This window comes from Equus quagga, unplaced genomic scaffold, assembly GCF_021613505.1.
Source record: "Equus quagga isolate Etosha38 unplaced genomic scaffold, UCLA_HA_Equagga_1.0 198586_RagTag, whole genome shotgun sequence".
NCBI lineage: Eukaryota > Metazoa > Chordata > Mammalia > Perissodactyla > Equidae > Equus > Equus quagga.
This window is the reverse complement of record NW_025798294.1, coordinates 1-21,403: the sequence shown is the minus strand read 5'-3', so window position 1 is coordinate 21,403 and position 21,403 is coordinate 1. Positions and strand designations below refer to the sequence as shown.

The 21,403-nt window shown below is 46.0% G+C and overlaps 1 protein-coding gene across 1 annotated transcript in view; it reads left to right on the top strand.

Moving 5' to 3' along the window:
* The window catches only part of LOC124233359 (cilia- and flagella-associated protein 221-like), a 37,563-nt gene extending 16,166 nt beyond the window's left edge, over window positions 1–21,397 (top strand). The window contains exons 9-15 of the mRNA XM_046650503.1: window positions 1,519–1,649; window positions 3,653–3,733; window positions 4,379–4,486; window positions 4,576–4,710; window positions 13,621–13,779; window positions 15,179–15,270; window positions 20,366–21,397. Coding sequence (XP_046506459.1) covers window positions 1,519–1,649; window positions 3,653–3,733; window positions 4,379–4,486; window positions 4,576–4,710; window positions 13,621–13,779; window positions 15,179–15,270; window positions 20,366–20,705 — 1,046 coding nt within the window. The 3' untranslated portion in view covers window positions 20,706–21,397. The remainder of the gene's footprint in view (window positions 1–1,518; window positions 1,650–3,652; window positions 3,734–4,378; window positions 4,487–4,575; window positions 4,711–13,620; window positions 13,780–15,178; window positions 15,271–20,365) is intronic.
* The last annotated feature ends 6 nt before the right edge of the window (window positions 21,398–21,403 follow it).

Here is a 21,403-nt window from a genome sequence, read left to right as displayed (position 1 = left end):
TCTGTGGACCCTGTGATGACCCTGGGCCCACCTGGATTCCCTGGGACACTCTCCCCATCTCAAGACCGTTAACTTAATCACATCTGCAAAGTCCCTTTTACCATGTGAGGTGACGTAGTTACAGGTTCTGGGGAACAGAATGGGGACACCTTGGAGGGGCCATTATTCAACCCACCAGTGACAAATCAGACCTCCATGGCAGCTTTGGGTGAAATACCTGCCCAACTGGTAGTAGGCAGGGTCAACCGACCTGACCAAGTTGTAACCTCATTGAAGGGTGGCGGTGGTTCAACCTCCAGTTTTGTGCCCTCTGTTCTTTCTTGTCACCCGAGAGAATAAGATAGTCATCGTTTATACTGTCAATTGGCTGCATCTTGTCTCAATCTAGCATTTGCACATAAAGTTTTTTATATTGTATGATCTTTGCTACTTAAAGAACTTCCCATCCTCTGATCCCCAGGGTGGCCGGGGCTGACACCCACTCTCAGTAGATTCTGGGAGCCCAAAAGCCATGTCCCGTATTCTCCATCGGTGGCTCGTGTGCAGATCCACAGGCAGGCCCTGATCCTCTGGCACTCTTCCTCCCCTCCCGAGCCTGAGCCCCTGAGCCTGGCTCCACTTCCCTGCCCCCAGGAGCAGCCCCTCTCCTCCTCTTCCTCCAGGACCCAGAGGGGTACTTTGTTTTTCATAGCACTGTGTTGATTTTTAATTTTTTTTTTACTTAGTCCAGTGCTGTTTATTAAGTCCATCATCAGAGGCAAGAAAAGACTTCCATTCATTGCCAAGGGGGTGGGCTGAGCTCCACCAGGGGGGGGGGGGGCGGGTGGGGGTGCTCGGAGCCCCGCAGAGCACAGGCAGTGGGCGGGCCCTTCAGTCCGGTCACACCAGCAGGACCCCATCCCTCCTCCACGGGTAGTGCCCCAAACCAGGGCCGGGGAGCAAGACCAGACAGCCCCAAGGGAAGGAGGGGCCCGGGGGCCTCAGGCTCAGGCCCTCGGTCCCCAGCAGCACCCCCTCCCCTCTGCTTCCTCTCCTTTAAGATCCAGTGGGTATTTTGTTTTTCATAACGTTTTATTGCATTTTAATTATTCTTTTTTCCCTCCTTTATTATTTCTGTCTCTGGTATTCAAGTTTCTAATAAAGAAACTCTTTTAAAAAAATGCTGTAACATTTACCTGTGAAGTATGTATGGATACCTGGAAAATGTCTTCAATATGCTTCTTTAATTTAATCTTTTTCTTTGCTGACGAGGACAGGGAATATTCATCAGAGATACTTTCATTTGGAATTATTGTTTTTTAGAAGTAAAAGTAAAATAAAATTTTAAAAAATTGGAGAGGGTGTTGAGGTAAAGAACAAAAGAGAAACTAAAAATGGGTCTAATACATACATCCAACGATATTCTTTTGGAAATGCTGTGTGGCAAGTACCCACTAATTCAATACGCAACCACAGACGGTGGTTTCACAGAGAAATGCCTTAAGAACGCCCCAAAAGTGCTGTTTGTTTCACCCGTAGACAAGAGTCCCTCCAGATTTCTGCCGCTGATCGGTCACGACGATTATTCCAGGCGGTTTTCGGTGTCGCCCAGGGAAGTCCTGCCCTTCGCCTTCCCGTCCCACAGTGCTCCTCAGGACTCCAACGAGTTGGTGGGTGCTGCGAGGCTGGGGGTGGGGCCCGGGCATGATCGGATGGTTGTGAGGCAGAGATAGTTGTTGGGCTCAGTCCCTTCACCTCCTCCTCAGAGGCTCCCAAGGGAGACCTGTGCCCAGGGAATTGTGACCAATGGGAAACCAGATATCAGCTACTGTCACCTGCCTGGCACCTGATACACCTGTGCAGAGCTCCTGGGTAAACTGGGCTGGGTCCTTCCTGGCCTGGAACCCAGCAAGAGCCCTGAGCCCCACCTGACTGCCTGGGAACCAGGCCTCACAGCAGACGGGCAGACAGAGAAACAAGACGGCCTGGCCTGGCCCCAGGAGACAGGCCCTGCTCAGCTGATGGAGAGGCCAGAGAAGGGCAGCCCCCAGGTCCATGACCTGACCTAGGAATGAGGGAACATGGCCCCAGAATCTCACAATCTAACCCATCAGACTCAGAATTCCTCCTCTCTCTCTCCCTCTCTCTCTTTCTCTCTCTCTGTGTCTCTCAGTGGCAAGAGGCGTGACAGTTCATCCCTCTTGCCCCATGGGGCACTAATGCATTATAGGAAATGCAGTAGCTAACCTTACACTGCATTTTCCATGAGTCGGGCAGTGTCTTAATGCTTCAGTTGTATCAGTTGACTTCCTCTTCAGTAAATCTACGTGATAAGATTATCAGCTACAGATGAGGAGGAACCTGAGGCATAAGGTCACATAGCCAGTAATAAAATGTTGCCCAAGTTAAGTAGTTAGCAATAAAAAGTGTGTTTAAATTGATACTGAAAGTACATATACAACATAATTCTTTTAGTTTCAAAGAATAAACTTGCCATTCGCATCCTATCGGGTGCGTTAAGCATTGCAGGTTAATCCTCTCAAGGGTTACAGAACTGACTTTAGAAATTCCATGTGTTTTTTGCATTAGATAATTAAACAACTTAAAAGATCAGAATATTTAGCTCCTAGGAAAAAATAAATCTGTGATTTTTAAGCAATAATAAATATCTGGCAGTCAATAATTAGCGGAGTGGACAGGATGGAGGGATGAAGAGAGAGCATCACTGTGCTGGGGGCCCAGCTCCTTGTTTTGGTATAGTTCAAAGCTTACACATTTCACTTGATATTTTAGTTAGTTCTGTAAAGATTTCTCTGTTGCTCAGGGTTGATGAAAAACAGAATTCTCAGCATTCTTGTCTATAAAGAATTTTTTAGTCCCATAAATACTATATTTCATCGATTCTAAGATCACTTTTTTCATATTTAGCATCTTTGAAATTGAGAGATGTCTTATAATTGATGGCATGTTAGCATTGTATCCTACTAATTTAATGATGGTGTCTTAGATTAGGTGAAATACCGTATTTATTGAATGCCCATAAAATGTCAGGCGCTGGTCCAGGTGCTCCGGTGTCCAAGCAGATTAGCATGCAGGAGGGTCATTAGGTAGTGCTTTGGGATGGGACCTGTGGAGGGGACGTGGTGGGGGCAGGAGTGCACAGAGCGACGCAGGGCGGCAATCCTGACAAAGGCCTCGCTGAACTCCTGAGGGGTTCCAAAGCTGGGACAGTGAGAGGACCTGGCCTTTACACCTTCGCTTCAACCTGTCACTGGAGACGGGCTGCCCAGGAGGGGCACGTGATGAGTGAGGCGGCTCCCTTCAGCCAAGTCAACTCCTGGGGAGGGCTGACCCCTGGGAGCTGTTCTACCAACGGGACTCCTAGCAGCTGGGGCACTAAATCCTTGAAGCCCGAAGGGGACTCTGGGTGGCATGTTGCAGTGTCCACAACAGTAGAAAATAAAAAAGAAGAATCACGTTCACTAAGAGACGAGGAGGAGGGGTGGCCACGCTGCCTCCAGGCCCCACACATCAAGAAGCACCTGTGGTCGTGGGAAGGGGCACTTTGAGAACAGAGCTGTTCATTTAATATTGGAAATGTATGAAAATAGAAGCATGGGCGCTTTTGCTCAATGTTGATTATGTGTCAATTTTTGGAATTCTCACATTTTAGGCTCCCGATGGCCTTGGCCCAGTCCCAATCAAATCTTCAGAAATTCCAATCAAGCAGAGTTATTCCTTCCTCAAGCTGCAGGTCAGAACTGTCATATGGTATTAGTTAATTGGGTTTCTTATAAAGTGAACAAAATATTCTTGATCTGAACTGCATTATTTTATTAGTTTTGTTCCATTACAGATCATACTGTGTGGAATACTGTGTGTATTTTTCTGCTGTTATTTTACGGTATGTGTGAGGTATAACAGATTCTTTTTTCCCAACGTGGCTTATGGAAACCAGGGTCTTTATTCTGTGATTATACCCTTTATTATGCATACATGAAGCTATCTGAACTTCACATCTTAGAAACTTTAAGAAAAACACAAGATAGTGAACAAAAGTCAGCCTTTCTTGAGGTGTGTGACCACTTCTGCTCTTGAGAATATAAACACTTTAAATGGACAAACTAGTGTTTGGTGTATGTCTGCAGTTAAGCCATATGCTGTGGGAGGGTAATTGTGAAGGCTCGTGTGTGCTGGGACCCAGAACAGGGCTCAGGACTTGCACTAAAGTCCCTCCAGTGCTGGTCCAAAGTGGTAACTGCCACGATGTGATGGTTACAACATGGCGCTTATTTCCTTTTACTGTCAGGCAGCTCAGAAACGCTGTTGAGAAGTAGATCCCCCTAAACGGTGACAGGCTTTTAAGGACATGCAGTCAGCCGTCTCCTTTCGCCCTCAGGTTCCTGAGCTGTACAAAATCAAGGGGTATCAGCCATTCTGTGTCCAGAAGTCTTCCACAAGTTACAGACCTCAAAAGCTTGCTCGAGCCCTGAAGCAAGGAGCTGAGGTAACACAGCCCCGCCTTCTAGAGTCATGCCCACCTTTCCCCTCTTGTCCTGGCATCAAAACTAACACACCGCTCTCGGTCCTGCGCAGGATGAAGCCACCACCATCATAGCCCTGCCGAGCCAGGAGGCCGCACCTCAGCTGGCCGGCAAGACCTCGGTCCTGAGCATGAAACCCCCAGAGGCCTTAGCCAGCTCTCCAGACTACGACCCGCTTTATATTTTTGTAAGTGACAATCGGCAGAGGGCTTGTGTTCCACGTTCCTTGACTTCAGCAGTTACTTTGTAAGAAAACAGAAGCATTATTTGGGAATACTTTTCTCTCTTTGGAATTTCAAATGTTAAACAATATGTCACCCCTTTGAAATTACTTGCCAGCACTTATTATTTGGAGAATATCAGTGTTTCTATCTTTTAAAAATGCCAGCATTTATTTTTATTACAGTAGCTTTATGATCTTTCTAATTATGTATAATATTTAAGTATATGTAGTGAATATGAATATCTATGAATATATGTGTGTACACACACACACACACACACACAGAAAGTTTAAAAAAAAGTAGAAAGGGAAAAGAAAACACAACAGAAAAAGAAACTAAAATCACCCGAACTCCGTTCCCCGCAGCTTTGCCGATTCCTCAGTCCATCCCTGGGTGGCATGTCCCTTCCACGTTTGCCCCTCTGCCGCCCACCTTTCCTCTGTTCTGGTTCGTTCCTGCTCCTGCGCTTGGCTAGCCTCGCTGAAGCACACCCTGACCAGGCCCCCGTCCTGCTCAGCGCTCCTCACTGACTCTCCATTTCCTACAGATTAAGTCCCAGCTCCTGACTGCGAGGCCAGCAATAAACACCACGTTCTCCCTGCGCCCCGGCCACACTCTGTGCGCTCCCCTCCCGGCACCCTGCCTTCCCTTACGCTGACCTACCCTCATGGATCCCCTTGTCTACCCTTCTATTTCCACCTACTCAAATCCTAAATGACTGCAAGCCAGACTGGACCTCTGATGAGGTTCTATTAATAATGGAGTCATCGGTGAAATGCCACAGTAGTTGCCCAAGTCATGGTCTGTTTTTGTTTTGTTTTGTTTTCCTTTTTTTTTTTTTTTTGAGGAAGATTAGCCCTGAGCTAACATCCACTGCCTTTTTGCTGAGGAAGGTGGGCCCTGAGCTAACACCCATGGCCATCTTCCCCTATTTTATATGTGGGACCCCTGCCACAGCATGGCTTGACAAGCAGTGCATAGGCCCACACCCAGGATCCGAACCAGTGAACCCCAGGCCTCCGAAGCAGAGCATGTGAACTTAACTGCTGCACCACCAGGCCAGCCCCTGGTCTGCTTTTCTAAGGGCAAACACACGCATGCACACAGAATTAAGGACCTTACATGCTACTGGAGAAAGTCTCCATTGTGAGGCTCTCCAGATGAGAATCTGGATCTCTAAGGTGGGCAGAGATGCTGCTAGTCACACCCAGGGGGGCTCAGCCAGTTCGCGAAGAGCTGGGACAGACACCTGCCTGTTTCCTGGCTGTTGGCCTGGGGCTCTTCCTCTGCCCTCTGCTGCTTTCCTACAGACAGCTGCGCTGTGTGCGTCTTGGCCACGAGGGGGCATTTTCTCTTAGTCTCATGGCATTTTCTCATAGGCTCATTGGTTGAGAGGAGTGTTCCCAGAGACAGAGAATTTTAGAGCCGGGACCACCTCACAGGACATTTAACTCAGTGATTTTCAAATTTCATTTAGCCCAGAACCCTCTCATCCACCAAAATTTTACATAGAAAGGCAATACATAAAATAAAGTCCTAGTTGCTCTCTCCACCCCTCCACTTCCCTCAGGGTGTCCCCTGAGGAGGATGACCCTGCAAAACCCAAGGTTCCCCACAGCAAGGTTTGAGAACCACTCTCCAGTCTCCTGTCCCCCAGACCCACCCACTCTCACTCCCTTACCATTTTAAACGTGAGAAAACTGGTGTGGAGAAGTTAAGGGAATGTTCCATAGTCACGCTCATACTTCCTTGGAAAATATCAGTAGTTATTAATTGATTAATTCCACAAATACTCAGGGCGCACCTGCTCTGTATAGGACAGGAACCTAAGGTCGGGGCAGTTCATCGAAGGGACACAACAATCCTAAATGCTTACCCATCTAACACTGGAGCCTCAAAATACCTGAAACAAAAACAGATCGAACTGCAAAGGAAAAATAGACAACTCCCCAGTTATAGTTGGTGATTTCAACACCCCTCTCTCAATAATTGGTAGAAGAAGTAAACAGAAAATCAGTAAGGACATAACGGACAAATACCACTCCGGATCGACTTGACCTAACTGACGCTGCAAGAACGCACTACCCTCAAACAGCAGACTACAGATTCTCTGCAGATGTGCGCAGAAGGTTTGCCAAGATAGACCAAATTTTGGTTCCTAAAACAAGGCTCAATAAAATTGAAAAGATTCAAATCATATAAAGTATTTTTTCTGACTTTGATGGAATTAAATCAGAAATGGATAGCATAATACTATCTAGAAAATCCCCCCAAAATTTCGAAGCTAAATTATATACTTTAAGATAGCCTACAGGGACAAACCCCGCGGCCTAGTGGTTGAGTTCAGCGTGCTCTGCTTCAGTGGCCCAGTTTCATGGGTTTGGATCCAGGGCACGGACCTGTATCACTCATCAGCCATGCTTTGGTGGCGAACCACACACAAAATAGAGGAAGACTGGCCCAAATGTCAGGTCAGGGCTAATCTTCCTCAAGCGAAAAAAAGCCCATAGTCCAAAGAAGAAATCAAAACAGAAATTAGAAAGTATTTTTAACTGAGCGAAAATGAAAGCACAACACAAAAATTTTGGGGGGAATTAAGACATTAGAGGATAGGTCTCACATTAGTGCCCTCACTAACCCTTTAAGAAACTCAGAAAAAGGAGCAGACGAAACCCAAATTAAGCAAAGAGAAATAGTAACGATCATACTGAAAATCAATAAAGTTGAAAACAGAAAAACAATAGAGAAAAACTGGTTCTTTGAATATCGATAAAAGGGATAAACCTAAATGATCAGGAAAAAAAGGTGAAAGACATAAATTACCAATATCAGGAATGAGAGAGGTGACATCCTTACATATTCTACAGATATTAAAAAGGTAATAAATTGGTATTATGAAAAATTTTATGCCAATAAGTTCAACAACTTAAGTTAAATGGCCAAATTCCTTAAAAGGTACAAACTATTAAATCTTAGTCAAAAAGAGATAGATAACTCTACTAGTTCTATCTCTATTAAAGAATTTGAATTGGTGGTTAAAAACCTTCCCACAAAGAAAACTCCAGACCCAGATGCCTTCACTGAAGAATTCTCTCAAACATGTAGTACAAAATCCACGAAAATAATAATACCAAATCCATAAGAAATCTTCCAGAAAATGGAAGAGGAGGGATTACTTTCCAACTCACTCTAGAAGCCAGTCTTACTCTGAAACCAAAGCCAGACAGAGACATTACAGGAAAAGAAAAGGATAGACCAATATCCTTCATGAACATAGATGGAAGAAAAAAATCAAAATTTTAACAAATCAAATTCATCATAATATAAAAGGGGTAATGTATCATGAGCAAATAGGGGCTTATGCCAGGAATACAAGATTAATTTAACATTCCAAACTCAAGGTAATTCACCATATTAACAGACTAAAAAAGAAAAACAATATGATCATCTCGACAAATGCAGAAAAATTATCTGACAGCACTCCTGATAAGTACTCTCAGCAAGTAAGGGACAGAAGGGAACTTTCTCAACCTGATAAAGGGCATCTATTACAAACCTGGAGCTGACATCATACTGAATGGTAAATGACTGAATGCTTCTCCTGTAAGGTCAGGAATAAGGCAAAGATCTCTACTCTTACTAATTCTATTCAAGATTGTAACTATCGCCATTGCAACAAGGCAAGGGAAAGAAAGAAAAAGCATCTACATTTGAAAGGAAAAAGTAAAACTGCCTTTATTCACAAACGAAACTGTTATCTATGTAGAAGATACAATGAATCTACCCAAAAATCTACTAAAACTAATAAGTGAATTTACCAAGATTGCAGGAAACAGGATCAATATACAAAAATCAGCTATATTTCTAAATACTAGCAACAATCAAAAATTGAAATTTTAAAAAGCCATCTCACTTAACAATTGCATCAAAAAATATGAAACAGGGATAAATCTGACAAAAATATATGACTGATACACAGAAAATTATAAAACATTGCTGAGAGAAATCAAAGAAGACCTAAATAAATGGAGAAATATACCATGTGGGTGGATCGGGAGATTTAACATTGTTAAGATGCCAGTTCTTTCCAAACTAATCTAAAAATTCAACACAATCCCAATCAAACGCTAGCAGGCTTTTCTGGTAGAAATTGACAGATTTATTCAAAAAGTTATATGGAATGCAAATATATCCAAAACAACTTTGAAGAATAAAGTCAAAGGATTTACACTACCTAACTTTAAAGCTTATTTGAAAGCTATAGTGCTCCAGACAGTATGGTATTGGCATAAAAAGAGACAAACAGATCAGTGAAACAGAATAAGGAATCCAGAAATATATGCATTCATACATATATGGTCAACTGATATTTGACAAAGGTCAAAGACAATTCATTGGGGAAAAGACAGTCTTTTCAACAAATAGTGCTGGAACATTTGGATATCCATTTACCAAAAATAAAAATAACTAGAAATAAAAGAACTTCAATCTGTACCTCATGCCATTTACAAAAATTAACACAAAATGGATCATAGACCTAAATATAAAACCTAAACTGGAAAACACATAGGAGAATGTCTTTGTGACGTTGGGTAAGACAAAGATTTCTTAGATACAACATCAAAGCCACAATCCATAAGTGAAAAAAAATGGATTAATTGGACTTTGTCCAAATTAAGAATTTCTGCCTTTCTAAAGACATTGTTAAGAAAATGAAAAGATAAATCACAGACTTGGATAAACTATTTGAAAATCACGTATCTGATAAAAGACTTGTACCTAAAATGTATAAAGAACACTCAAAACTCAATAGTAAGAAAACAAACAACCCAATTTTAAAATGGGCAAAAGATTTGAACAGACATCTCATCAAAGGATGGCAAATACAACATGAAAAGATGCTCAAAATAATGCATCAGTAGCAAAATGTAAATTAAAACCATAATAGGATACCTCTGTCAGAATATCTAAAATTAAAAAGACTGCTGGTGAGAATGTAAAGTGGTACAATTACTTTAGAAAAAAGTTTGACAGTTTCTTACAAACTAAAAAGTTAGTAGTAAACATAGACCTACCATATGATCCAGCCATTCTGCCCCTAGGTATTTACCCAAGATAAATGGAAGCGTAAGACTTGTGCAGGAATATTCACAGCAGCTTCATATGTTCCCCAAACTGGAAAGAAGTGTCCATCAACAGGTTGACAGACAAATTGTGGTATTACCGTACAATGGAATATTCTTCAGTAACAGAAAGGAGTGAACTCTTGATACATATAATAACATGGATGATTCTCAGAATAGTTATGCTGGGTAAAGAAATCAGACCAAAAAATATACATACTATGTGATTCCATTTATTTAAAAGTCTAGAACATCTAAAGTAACCTGTACAGACGGAAAGCAGATTATGTCCACCTGGGGCTTGGGTGGGTGGATGGTATGGAGAGCTGGCGGGATCACCCAGGGGCAAGAGGAAACTTTGGGGAGTGATGAAGATGTTCGTTATTTTTATGGCAGTAATGGTTTTGCAGATGTAACATATGTCAAACATACCAAATTATATACTTTTAATATGTCCAATTTATTGTATATCAATTATATATCAATATAGCTATAAAAGAAAGAATTTGAAACCCTAAGAAAAGAAACAAAAGTAAAAGGAAAGATGTCACCGTTACAATTGGTAAAGTGTTATAGTGAAGTCTTGGATGATATCTGCGCATTAAGCTCAGAGGAGAGAGGGTGAAGGGCTCTGGGAAAGAGGTGTCAAAGGAAGGGTGTGCTCCATGCATGAACAGTGCAGTGGGAAGGATGGAGACACCCGAGGATCTTATAAAGGCACGTCATTCAAGCAAAAAAAGGACATTATAAACTCCAGGAGGAAAAATCAACTAAAAATCAGTCTGTGTTCCAAATAGGAAAACAAATTAAAATTTGGCATGCTTTTTAAGAGTTGGAAAATTTTTAAATATAGAACCCATTTTGGGGTTCTTGATACTAGAACTGTCCTCTCTCAGTGACCCACAGACCATGATATTGAATCTTCACAAAAAAACTATAGTACGAGCCTTTTCTTTGCCTGGCAGAGAAACATATCTATACCATTAAGACAAAATAAATGCCATTTACTAGTTTTCAGCTTTTAGAGACAGCTTATGAACAAAGCATGAAGGTCTTGGTGTGGTTCCAGAATGCAAATGTCAATCATCTCAATAATATAAAAGTAAATTGTGGAAGAGAGGAGGAAAGGTACAAGAAAGTGTAGGAATGCTAATGCTTTCATTTTACCTGAGGAGGAGTTGAAATACTCAACTAAAGACGAGGAAACAAGAAATAGGAGTATAAATGCATCATTTCAGGTCACAAAGATAACCAACAGCAGGACTAAAAATTATAATGTAATTTTCAAAATTGGGAGGAAGACGTTTGGAAGGAGCAGTTGTGTACAGGAGCAAAATCCTTATCTTGCTTAGTAAAGCGTCAACTGGCTTTATCTGAGGTTGATAATTGAGAGAGGAAAAATAAGCATAATGTTTAGAGTTAGAATAGTCACCATCACAGACACAAAACCCAGAAATAATGGGAAAAAACAGCCTCTGGCTGGGCCTGGGGATAGGAAGGGCCTGCAGGAGCCTTGTTGCTTTCGTCACTAATCCTTCCAGCGTGGGTGAGTTGCTACTGTATGCATGCATTAGTTTGAGGAAAATTCAGATCAAAATAATCATGGGGTGACCACTCAGACCACTTACTCTGGTAGCGATGGCCACCCAGGGGGGTCTGAAGTATGACAACTCTTTGAGACAGTGATATTACCATTTCCAAAAAGATGTCATTCATTACACTTGGCCCAAGGCAGATCAAGACAGTTGGCCACACAGCAAGGTCACCCAGCCTCCATCAAGCAGAGTAGGAGGCACTCCTGGAGGGCACAGGCTCGTTCCCCTCCCTGGTGTGGTGCACCTTGCCCCATCACCAGCCCCATAGGGCGTGGCCAGCCCCCTCCCCTCACACTGCCTCCCAGTCACACCATGACTAGGCCCAGCTGGGGTCTCTGTCACTCCTGCCGCAGTTCCCTCTGGGATCCCTTCCCAGATGCTGTGCTGATTGGCCTTTTGTCACCACAAGGATGACTCTTGGTGACGGCGGTCAGCAGTTTTCAGATTCCTACACTCCAGTTGCTCCCTTTACCCAGGAAGTGGAGCCGGGTTCCTTTTTCCCTTCTTCAGTCCTGCCTGTCTCCCCACTTCCTGGCTGGGGGCCTAGGCTCTCCTCGCTCTACTTCTGGATGTGTTGTGACTACGACAGAGGATCTGGTGGGCCTGGTGGGGCAGAGGTGGTGCTCGCTCTGCTTCTGTCCTTTGGTTCTCCTTCCATAAGAGCTTACTTAAGGGGACACGCACGGGAACAGGAGCTGTCCCCACTTCCCCCCCACCACCCTCCTTGCTGTCCTTCCTCTCCACCCACCTGCCTCGGTATCCTCAGGCCTCCCCTGCTTTGGCTCACCTGGGGCCCACCTTTCACCTTGCTCCCTTCCAACCCTCTAGCCCCTGTCTGGGTAAAGGGTCTTCTGTCAAGCTTCAGGGGGTGGAACCCAATGTTTACATTCTCTCCGTCTCTGTTCCCACCCCATGCAGCGCTTGAGGAGCAGCAAAGAATCTACTGTTGTAAAAAAAAAAAAAAATATATATATATATATATGTATATATATATACATACATATATACACACATATATGTACCCTTACCTTCCCTCACCTGCAGGTGCTCATCGAGGTGTCTCTTTCTGCATGACTGTGGGCGCTGCAGACCCCTCAGTGGCCATCGTTGCCTCTCTGCCCTTGTCCTTCCTCTACATCCATGAGTTCAGGCAAGAGCCCTCCCCTGTCTTTCTCCCAGGCCCTAACTCAGTCAGCCTCTCTGCTCTCAGAGCTCACGGTCTCCCCAGCCTTCCTGACTGGAGCACACGGAATACCTACACCACACCTGGGCTCTCCCAGCTCTTGCGCCTGGGTGCTGTAATGCTCCTTGGTCAAGCTGCATTTCCTTTAAATTGCAGGGGACATTTGTTTCTTGGCAGTGAGACTGGGTTTCCATAAGCCGTGTGGAGTTTTATTGTTTTTTAAAAAAGTTTTTTAAAAACATACAAACAAAAAGAACAAAATTTCTACTTAATGGTTCTTAAGCATCTGAAATTAAACAACTGCGAGGGCAAAAGCTATGTTGTCATTTGGAACAAGAATAGGGTTTTTGTCGGACAAGCCCAGGAAGGAACATTAAAAGGCTCTATATTTTCGTATTTTCATATAATTGCCCTGTGTCTCCATTACCTCTGCTGGAAAATTAGTGAAAAACAGGCTCTCCCTTAACATCAGATCCGACATCCAAATGGAGCCTTCTTGAAGGAAAAACATGATCAAAACAATGTGAAATGTTGACGTTTCCTGAGATATCCAACGTCACCCTCTTGTCCTCCATTTAGTTTTTAAGAAGCTATTTTTGTTTTCAAAACCAGAAGCTTATTTGATTTTTAAAACCAGTTTGCTTATTTAATAAATCCCCTAATTCATCATATTTAGAAACAAATTCTTTAGGCCATTTTAAGCTGTGATTTCAGTTGTCCTTGTTTCCACGTGAGTTTAATAAACCCATGTAGTATGTCATGAAGCTCAAACCAGAAAAGGGACATTTATGAATGGCTGTGACTGCTGCCAATTGAAGACCCCTCTGCTCCCCTGCTTCTCTTTCCCAGACGAGCCGACATGGAATCAGAGTGTTGGTGCTAGTGCCGAGAGCTGTAGCTGACGCCTGTCCTATGCCTGGCTTAGAAACTGGTCAACAGAAGAGAATCTTTTTTCCTCTCTGTCTTCTACAGAATCCCAGTCCAGGAGTATTTGCTGTAAAGCACCCTCTGACCTACGCAGAAACCTTGATAGATTACCACCTGTGTTCTCACCCCAAGTACAAGGTCACCAAGGAGTCCCACGATGGGTCCAGCATTCCTCTCACCCAAAAGCAGTTTCTCCATCACACGGTAACGCCATCACCAGGCTCGCTGGCAGGGCTGGCCCTGGGCTGCAGGGAAGGTCAGGGGACAAGGATGGAGGGTGACAGTTGGAATTGAGAAAGACGGTTTGCAGCCACAGCTGCAGAACAGGAATGGTAACTATGGCGGCTGTGTACACTCTACAGGGGTCCGGGTGGGAGACGCAGCATCACTCTTGTCCTGCCCATACCCACCTCTCAGCCTGCACGTTGCCCTTTCCTCAACATTCTCACTCTTTTTCCCTTGAAGGCTACGCCTAATATTCATTTTATCTGTATTTCATCCATGTAAAAACAGTCACATGGCGGGCATAACCCCATGGTCTCACTTCCTCTTTCTTTGGCCCCAACCTTTATAGACATAGCAGAATGGACAAGGTGGCGATATGACAAATGCACAGGAAGGAGGAGGCTCCAAAGAATTCCTTCTCCCCCTACATCACCAAACTGACCTGAATAGCCAGCGCCATTTCTTGGCAGTTGCCCTCAGGCCCTTCAAATTCAATAAGTCCCTAACTCAGATCATTATCTCCACCCACCTCTGCCAACCACACCTCAAACTGCCTCCTCTTCCTGTATTACCTCCTTGCCTTTTTGTTCTGTGACTTGTGCAATGACCATGACCTACGTGATCCTTGAGCCTTCCTCTCCCTCATTCCCCATATTTGACCATCACTGGATTCCCCCAGTCTGCCTCGAACAGCCTGTGATGCTCCCTCTACTCCACTCCATGGCCCCCCACCATGCAGTCAGCCCTCCCTAGAAATCTTCCTTCAACATAAATCTGATCATGTTGTTTTCTAGGTTGAAAGCCCTCAGCGGTCCCTGCTTTCCATAGGAGCATCTGCAAGCTCATTAGCTTGGTCACCAAGGCCCTTCGTGACCAAGCTCCCTCTCCTGCCTCATTTCCCATCAGTCCCCATTACACCCCCTGCACTCAGCTTTGGGAGCTGGCATCTCACGATAGCACCCTCCTTGCATCTCCATGCATTCGCACGTGCTTCCCCTGCCTGGAATGCCATTTGATGAAGGTCCCATCCTCTTTGAATGTTGCATTAGCATCCCATTCATAATAATCGAAACAGATTGTAAGGCCAAATCTGCCCTCCATCCCCAGGACATGTTGCTTATGTGCCTAATGAACAGGGGGAAGAAAAACTCTCCTTTGTCCCCACTTTAACTCCAGGTTGCATTGTTTAGTGCCCTTTGCTGGTGCGGTTGTCTTTTAGCATCAGAAAAATTGAATCAAACTTACTGCAATGATACATTTTGGAGCTAAAATTTTAGGACAGGATAGTCACAGTTGAATGAAATGGAAGTCCTTCCTGGACTTCACCTCACCAGACGGCTCCTTTACATGTAGCACCCTGTGCCGGCTTTCATTACAGGACATAATTCCTGGAATAATGCACTGGAAGAGGTTCCAGCCCCTGGTTTTCTCATCCCTGCCTGAAACCTCTAAGGTAGAGACCACACAAAGGTAAGCCACCGCTCATTGTTTATCTCACAGGAGTACGTTTGCCGCACGGACTAAAGAGGCTGTGATCCCAACAAGGTAAATGCCAACAATAGGTCAAATTATACTTTTAGTGCATGAGGGAAGTTTGCTAGTCAGAGAAATATGATGATGTATAACTGATTTTCATATTTTGAATATATCTTGAGATACACTTTTAAAAAAATTAATGTCACAGGTGACTAGTTGGCCGTACTTAATAAAAGTAGACAATGAATCCATACAATTCAGCTGAAATATTCATGGTCAATTTTTAACATTTATAAATTGCCAAGATCAACCTTCTACACCCTCCATATCCAATTCCAGAGGATCCACTTCTCTCTCATGCCACAGCCAGGCATTCACTGTGGGTCCCATGGCTGTCATCATACAGAGACATTAGAACTCAGCTCCAGAAACAGAGTGGGTAGATGAGAACATTGTTTGGCGAAGGAAAGAAGAAATTTAGAGTAACCACATTTTTGCTAATTTGCTTATTTAAAACCTCTTCAAAGCCCTATGATATCAAACAAGGAGACTACTGCCTTTTCTTTAGGACTCTGCCTGGTCCATAAGCCATTGCTAAGCCCTTGAATCTGCTTCTTTAGTCTGTTGTCCTTATAAACATAGTTAAATGGGTTACCGGTGAGCAAATGTGACTAGTACCCCAAAATGATTATCATCAGCAGGCACCTTTTGTTCAAATCCTTTGATCCAGAATGAGGCCCACCCCAAGGGGACAGAGCCCTATCATGGCCCCAGGAGTGGTCAGGAAACCTGAGCTCTACCACCAACCAAGATCAGCAGGTGACCTTTATACCCCCGATTCCCACCCGCATGTCCTGGATCCTCTGACACAGAAACTCAAGTTCCTCTCCCTCACCAGAATGCCACATGGCCTCCAGGAGCTGTGTGACGTTGGCACGCTCCTCGGCCACCTGTCTGGGCCCAGTCCTCTTGTCCAGAAGACAAGGGGATTGGACTTGTTGCGAAGACCCTTCTCAGCCTTGACATTTTAATTTTAGTTGGAGCAGGAAAGCTCACCCAATGTGCAGCGACTCCATTTAGACTACCATCCACCCGCCTCTCCCCAAGTATTTGAGGAGACAGTTGAAATCCAGTGTGTGACTCCAGAACACTTAATTTGACTTCTTCCTTCATTGCCAGCAGAGAAGCTCTTCCTGAATTAAGCAAATTCCAGTCTCACTTCCAGACGCTTGCCCGTTGGATTATTTCCTTAGTGCTTCTCTATGACCCTCCTTTGCCTGGAGATTAACATGAGACCAGGCACAGGATTGGGGATATGGTGGCAGCTCAAAAATATTAGTTCCTTTTCCATGAGTTCATTCATACGTCATCCAGCCCGCTGCCATCTCAAAATAAACTGAGCATCTTTGTTCTTCATTTTAGCACATTTCTACTGAAATCTCCAGAGTCGGAGGGGATTCTGTAGAGAGAACAAACACTTGGGTGTCCAAAGACCTGCCTCCGTTCCTCACTAGCTGTGCCACCCGCTCCATGTTCTTGGGCAAGTTACTTCTTACTGAAGCCCTGTGAGCAATAGTTTGCTCGTCTGTGAAACGGGAATGGTGATGGCATCCTCACCGCTGTTGTGAGGTTAAAGTAAAATGACGATATGAAGCATATAGCGCCATCTTTAATAACTCTTCTGCTCCTCTACCCTCTACCCCCACCCACTAAACCTTGCAATCTCTCTGTTGCCACCAGATGGCGATGGTCCGTCACCACCTTGACACGCTGCCTCATTTTGCTGTGGGCTGAGGACACTTCAAAATTGACTCACATCATTGGTGAATCAAACATAGCTGGCTGTAGGGTACTGTCAGGCGTCTGATTAACCAAAATGAGAAGTGGTGAAAAGCAGAGACTACCTGAGTCCCCAACCGTCAGCACGCACAGGTCTCAAGAATTAAGAAAAAAAAAATTATCTTTTTTCCACAGCAGTGTCCTTGGAAAAAATCTCCCGAGGCTGTCCTTTCAAAAAGCAATCAGAATGCAGTTACCTTGGGCTTGAATTAAGCATGAATTAACCGTGAATTCTGCACAAACTAAAGAAAATCTCCAACACTAGCTGTTACCTTCAGCTTCTGTGTCTGAGTGTTCTGTGGGCCAGTTTGTTTATAAATAAACCATAATTGCGTAGCAGATTATAAAATCAAGAGAGAGTTCTATATTTCCTTAGGAATTTCCATGATGTAAGATTCAAGATCCTGTTTTTATTTCTAGAAGCAGTTACAAAATAAAAATCGCATTCCTTTTTTAAGTTCCTATAAGTCCATCAATGATACCTCAACTTTGCAGTCATTTTGCTTGAATAAACTTCCTGTTACTTACGAGGTACTTCCCTCGTGTCTTTTGTCCCTGAGACTTAGCTGTTTGTCGTTAAACCATGCAATATGGTTATTTAGTATTTATTTACTCCAAGTCATTTTTGTATTCATAACAATCAAAACAGCTCACTTAGTTTCTTTGCTGTTTAACAAATTCAGAGACCCGATTGAGTCTCCAGGACTTCCATAAAATGTGAGAGGCAGCAGCAACTGCAGACACGGTCTAACCCAGTAGTTCCCAGACTTCCAGATTTTATCAACTAGTAAAATGTCCAGGAATGCCCAACCACCATCTATTGTCGCCACCATTTCCATTTCAGAAGAACATATGAACACACAAAAAACGAGAGGAATACGGTCTCAGAATTTAAAAATGGGATGTTTTATCTCATGAAAGGCTCTTGGTTGTTGCCATTCCGTCTTCCCGGACCAGCCTGGTCTCTGGAGAGAAGTCCAGCCTTTCAACTTCTCAGTCCCTCTTCTCTTCTCGGCAGGAAGCCCCTCTCCTCCGGCTGCAGGCCTTCTGAAGTTTCAGGGATTGGCAGTTAGAACCTGCGTTCTTTGTCATGACGTCAGTAAATGGGACTAATCTCTGGGTGGTGGAGCCCAGGCTCCTTTTAGTGAGGAATGGTGTTAAAGACCAAAATCTGGGTGCCAGGTGTACACATAGCTAGCAGGGGGTTTTGTTCCTTGGCCTCCTCAGCAGACAAGCCAGGGGTGTATGTGGGGAAATATGTATAAATATACACACACACACACATACATACATATATACGTGTACATACCAAAATACATGCACACATACATGAATACAGTCATGTGCTGCATAATAACGTTTCAGTCAGCGATGGACCGCGTATATGACACTGGTCCCATGAGATTAGTAGCGTATAGCCTAGGTGTGTCGTGGGCTATGCCATCCAGGTTTGTGTAAGTACACCCTGACGTTTGCACAATGATGAAATCGTGTAACGATGCATTTCTCAGAACATATCCCCTCGTTAAGCGACACCTGACTGTACACATATGTGCAGATACATGTGCACATGGCCACACATGTACACATACATGTACATATCTCATAAACCATGAGTTCACATCAATGCTTATAATTCCAGTCAACATCCATAGTTATTGCTTGCTCGCCCCCATTCCATATTTGTGCCCCTTCTCCCACGGGTAGGGCCCTGGCTCCTAACACATTTACTGAATGTTACAGTACATCTAAAATGGTTTCAGAATCCCTTCACCTATAACCACTTTAATAAACAAGCATAATAAACAGAGTTCAGATTTATTTGCAATTTTCCCCTACCCCCATCCCGTCCTAGACTGAATATGGAGTCAAATACTGTATTTATAAGTTACTTGCATTACTTCTCTTCCTTCTTTCCTTCCTTCCTTCCACCAATCCTTCCTTCCTTCTTTGTTTCTTTTTCTCTCTCTTTCCCTCCGGTGTGATGATGGAATTCATGTGAAATATTGTTTCAGTTTGCTTTCAGTTTGGGATTTTTTCTTCACTTTCTCACTGATTTTATTTTTTGAATATGTAGAACATTAACATGCTTTCCAAGCTCAAAGCTACACAGAAAGGCAGCTCAGCGAAGTGTCACTCCGCCCCGTCTCCCTCCCGCCCCTTGTCCCGCCACAGCTTGGTCCTCTAACATCCTCCCTGTGTTTCTCTTTGTAATGCTAAGCAGAATACGTGTATTTTTCTTATTTTCCCTTTTCTTGTACAAAAAGTGGCGCACTAGGTATGCTCTTGTGCACTCTGCTTTTCCACTTACAGTCTCTCCTGAAAGTCTCCCCATATCAGAGCATAGGTATCTCCCGCCCTCTCTTTTACGGCTGTAAACGCCGCGTGCCAGAGTTTTATTCAGCCAGTCTCCATACCTGGCGAGCAGGTGCATATTTGCACAAGAAAAGAACCAGAGGAAACGTGTCCCGCAGACACGTGCGCACGCAGGCGGCTTCGCTGGGCCCCGCGGCGTCCGTTCCCGCCGCGCCCGCCCGTCCGCCGCCCCGCCGGCCCGAGGAGGCCGGTCCCTCCCGCGCGGCCGCGCTCCGTCCTTCTTTCCTCTTCAGGAGACGACTCTCCCCGGCGTCCAGGAGACTGTTGGAAACTTGCATCCATTTATGTCTTTTCTCCTGTTCTTCGCTGTTGTGCGTTCAGTTTTTATTCCTTTAATATCATTGCAAAGGTTTATAAGGAGGAGTCGAGACCAAAAGAAAAAACAAAGAGCGAGTGCTTGTTCCACCATCTCGGAACAGAAGTCGGCCGCCAACTGTTAAAATGACAATATATTTTTTCTCCCTATCTGAATTCTTTTACTGTCCTCAACAGCCAGGAATTTTTCTAGAAAGCTCTGAGTTTATAACACCAAACAATACATAAGGGGGTAGGGAGGAAGGCTGAAGTCACACAGAACTGAGGAGGACACGTGGGGAACGGATTAGGCACAGAAAGTGGGCCGTCTGACGACTCCCCCGGAAGTAACCTAACTTCAGACACCACGCGCCCAACCGCCCGCCCAGACTCCGGGAGAGGCCTTGCCGGCGACGGGCCCGGAGCTGAGCGGCTCCCCGTCCTCCGCCCGCGGGGCGCCGAGCGGCTCCGGAGGGCGCCAGGGCTGGGCCTCCCCGGGCGGGGCCGGCGCGTCGGGAGGCCGGGTGAGGGCCGGGACTGCGGACGAGCCGCTCACCGGGCCGCCTGTGTCCTCCCACAGCTGCGACCCCTTCGAGGTGGCCCTGCTGCCCGCGCACGTGCCCGCTACGCTGGACGCCCTGCCCGAGGAGGACAGACTGGAAGCCGCCGAACGGTACCTGCGACCGTCGGGCTGGACGCGGTCCGCTTCCCGGCAGCGCGCGGGGCTGAGGGCCTCGCAGAGCCGGCGCCTGAGCCCGCGGCCCGACGGTGCGCTGAGCCCGCTGCCCGACCGAGGGGACGCTGGGCTCGCGCGCGCCGGGCTGCCGGCTCCGGGAACTCGAGGGCTGGGCGGAAGGGGCGCTGAAGGGGCCGAGGAGCCTTCTGGTCTCAGGGACGGGGCGAGGCGGAGGGGACGCTGAAGGGGCCGAGGAGCCTCCGGGTCTCAGGGGCGGGGCGGGGCGGGGCTGCGCGGAGGGGGCACTGGAGGGGCCGAAGGGCCTCCAGGTCGGGGGCGGGGGCGGGGCTTGCGCGGTGGGCGGGGCTTGGAGGGGCGTGGAGAATCCGGCCCCAGACCGCAGCGCTTGCGTTGATTTGACGGTGAACGTCGGACAGCCGGTGGAGGCGCGTCCTTGGGCCTGCCGTCGCCGTGCGCGCTTACACGTCGTTCCACGCGCACAGTGCGTGAGTGAGATCCTCACCATCTGAGGCGCACACCCGGGTTTGTGGGACACGTCCACGGGCACCGTCCTTGGCGACCCTCGCGCGGCAGAGCTCGGAGTCCCGGGCTGAGAGGGAGGTCAAGTGTCTGTCCTCTCGCCGCCGCCTGAGGCGCTTCCCCGCGAGGCCACCCCGGGGCAGGACGCGCCCGGTTCCGTGAGGCTCGAGGGACAGTCCTGTCTGCTGGGGCCGCCGGGGAGCCGCTCGGCTGCCCGGAACCCGGCTGCCCTCGTCCCTTCGGCGCTCGGGTGCGGACCGCGGTGACTCCGGGTCCTCGTGTCTGCGGCGGGAACTGTAGCCCCCGGCACAGGGGCTGTCAGTCAGGGGAGCTCGTGGGGACCGGCGAGCGGGGCGGTCACCAGAGGGGCGACGCGGACGGAGCGCTCGCGGGAAACCGGCG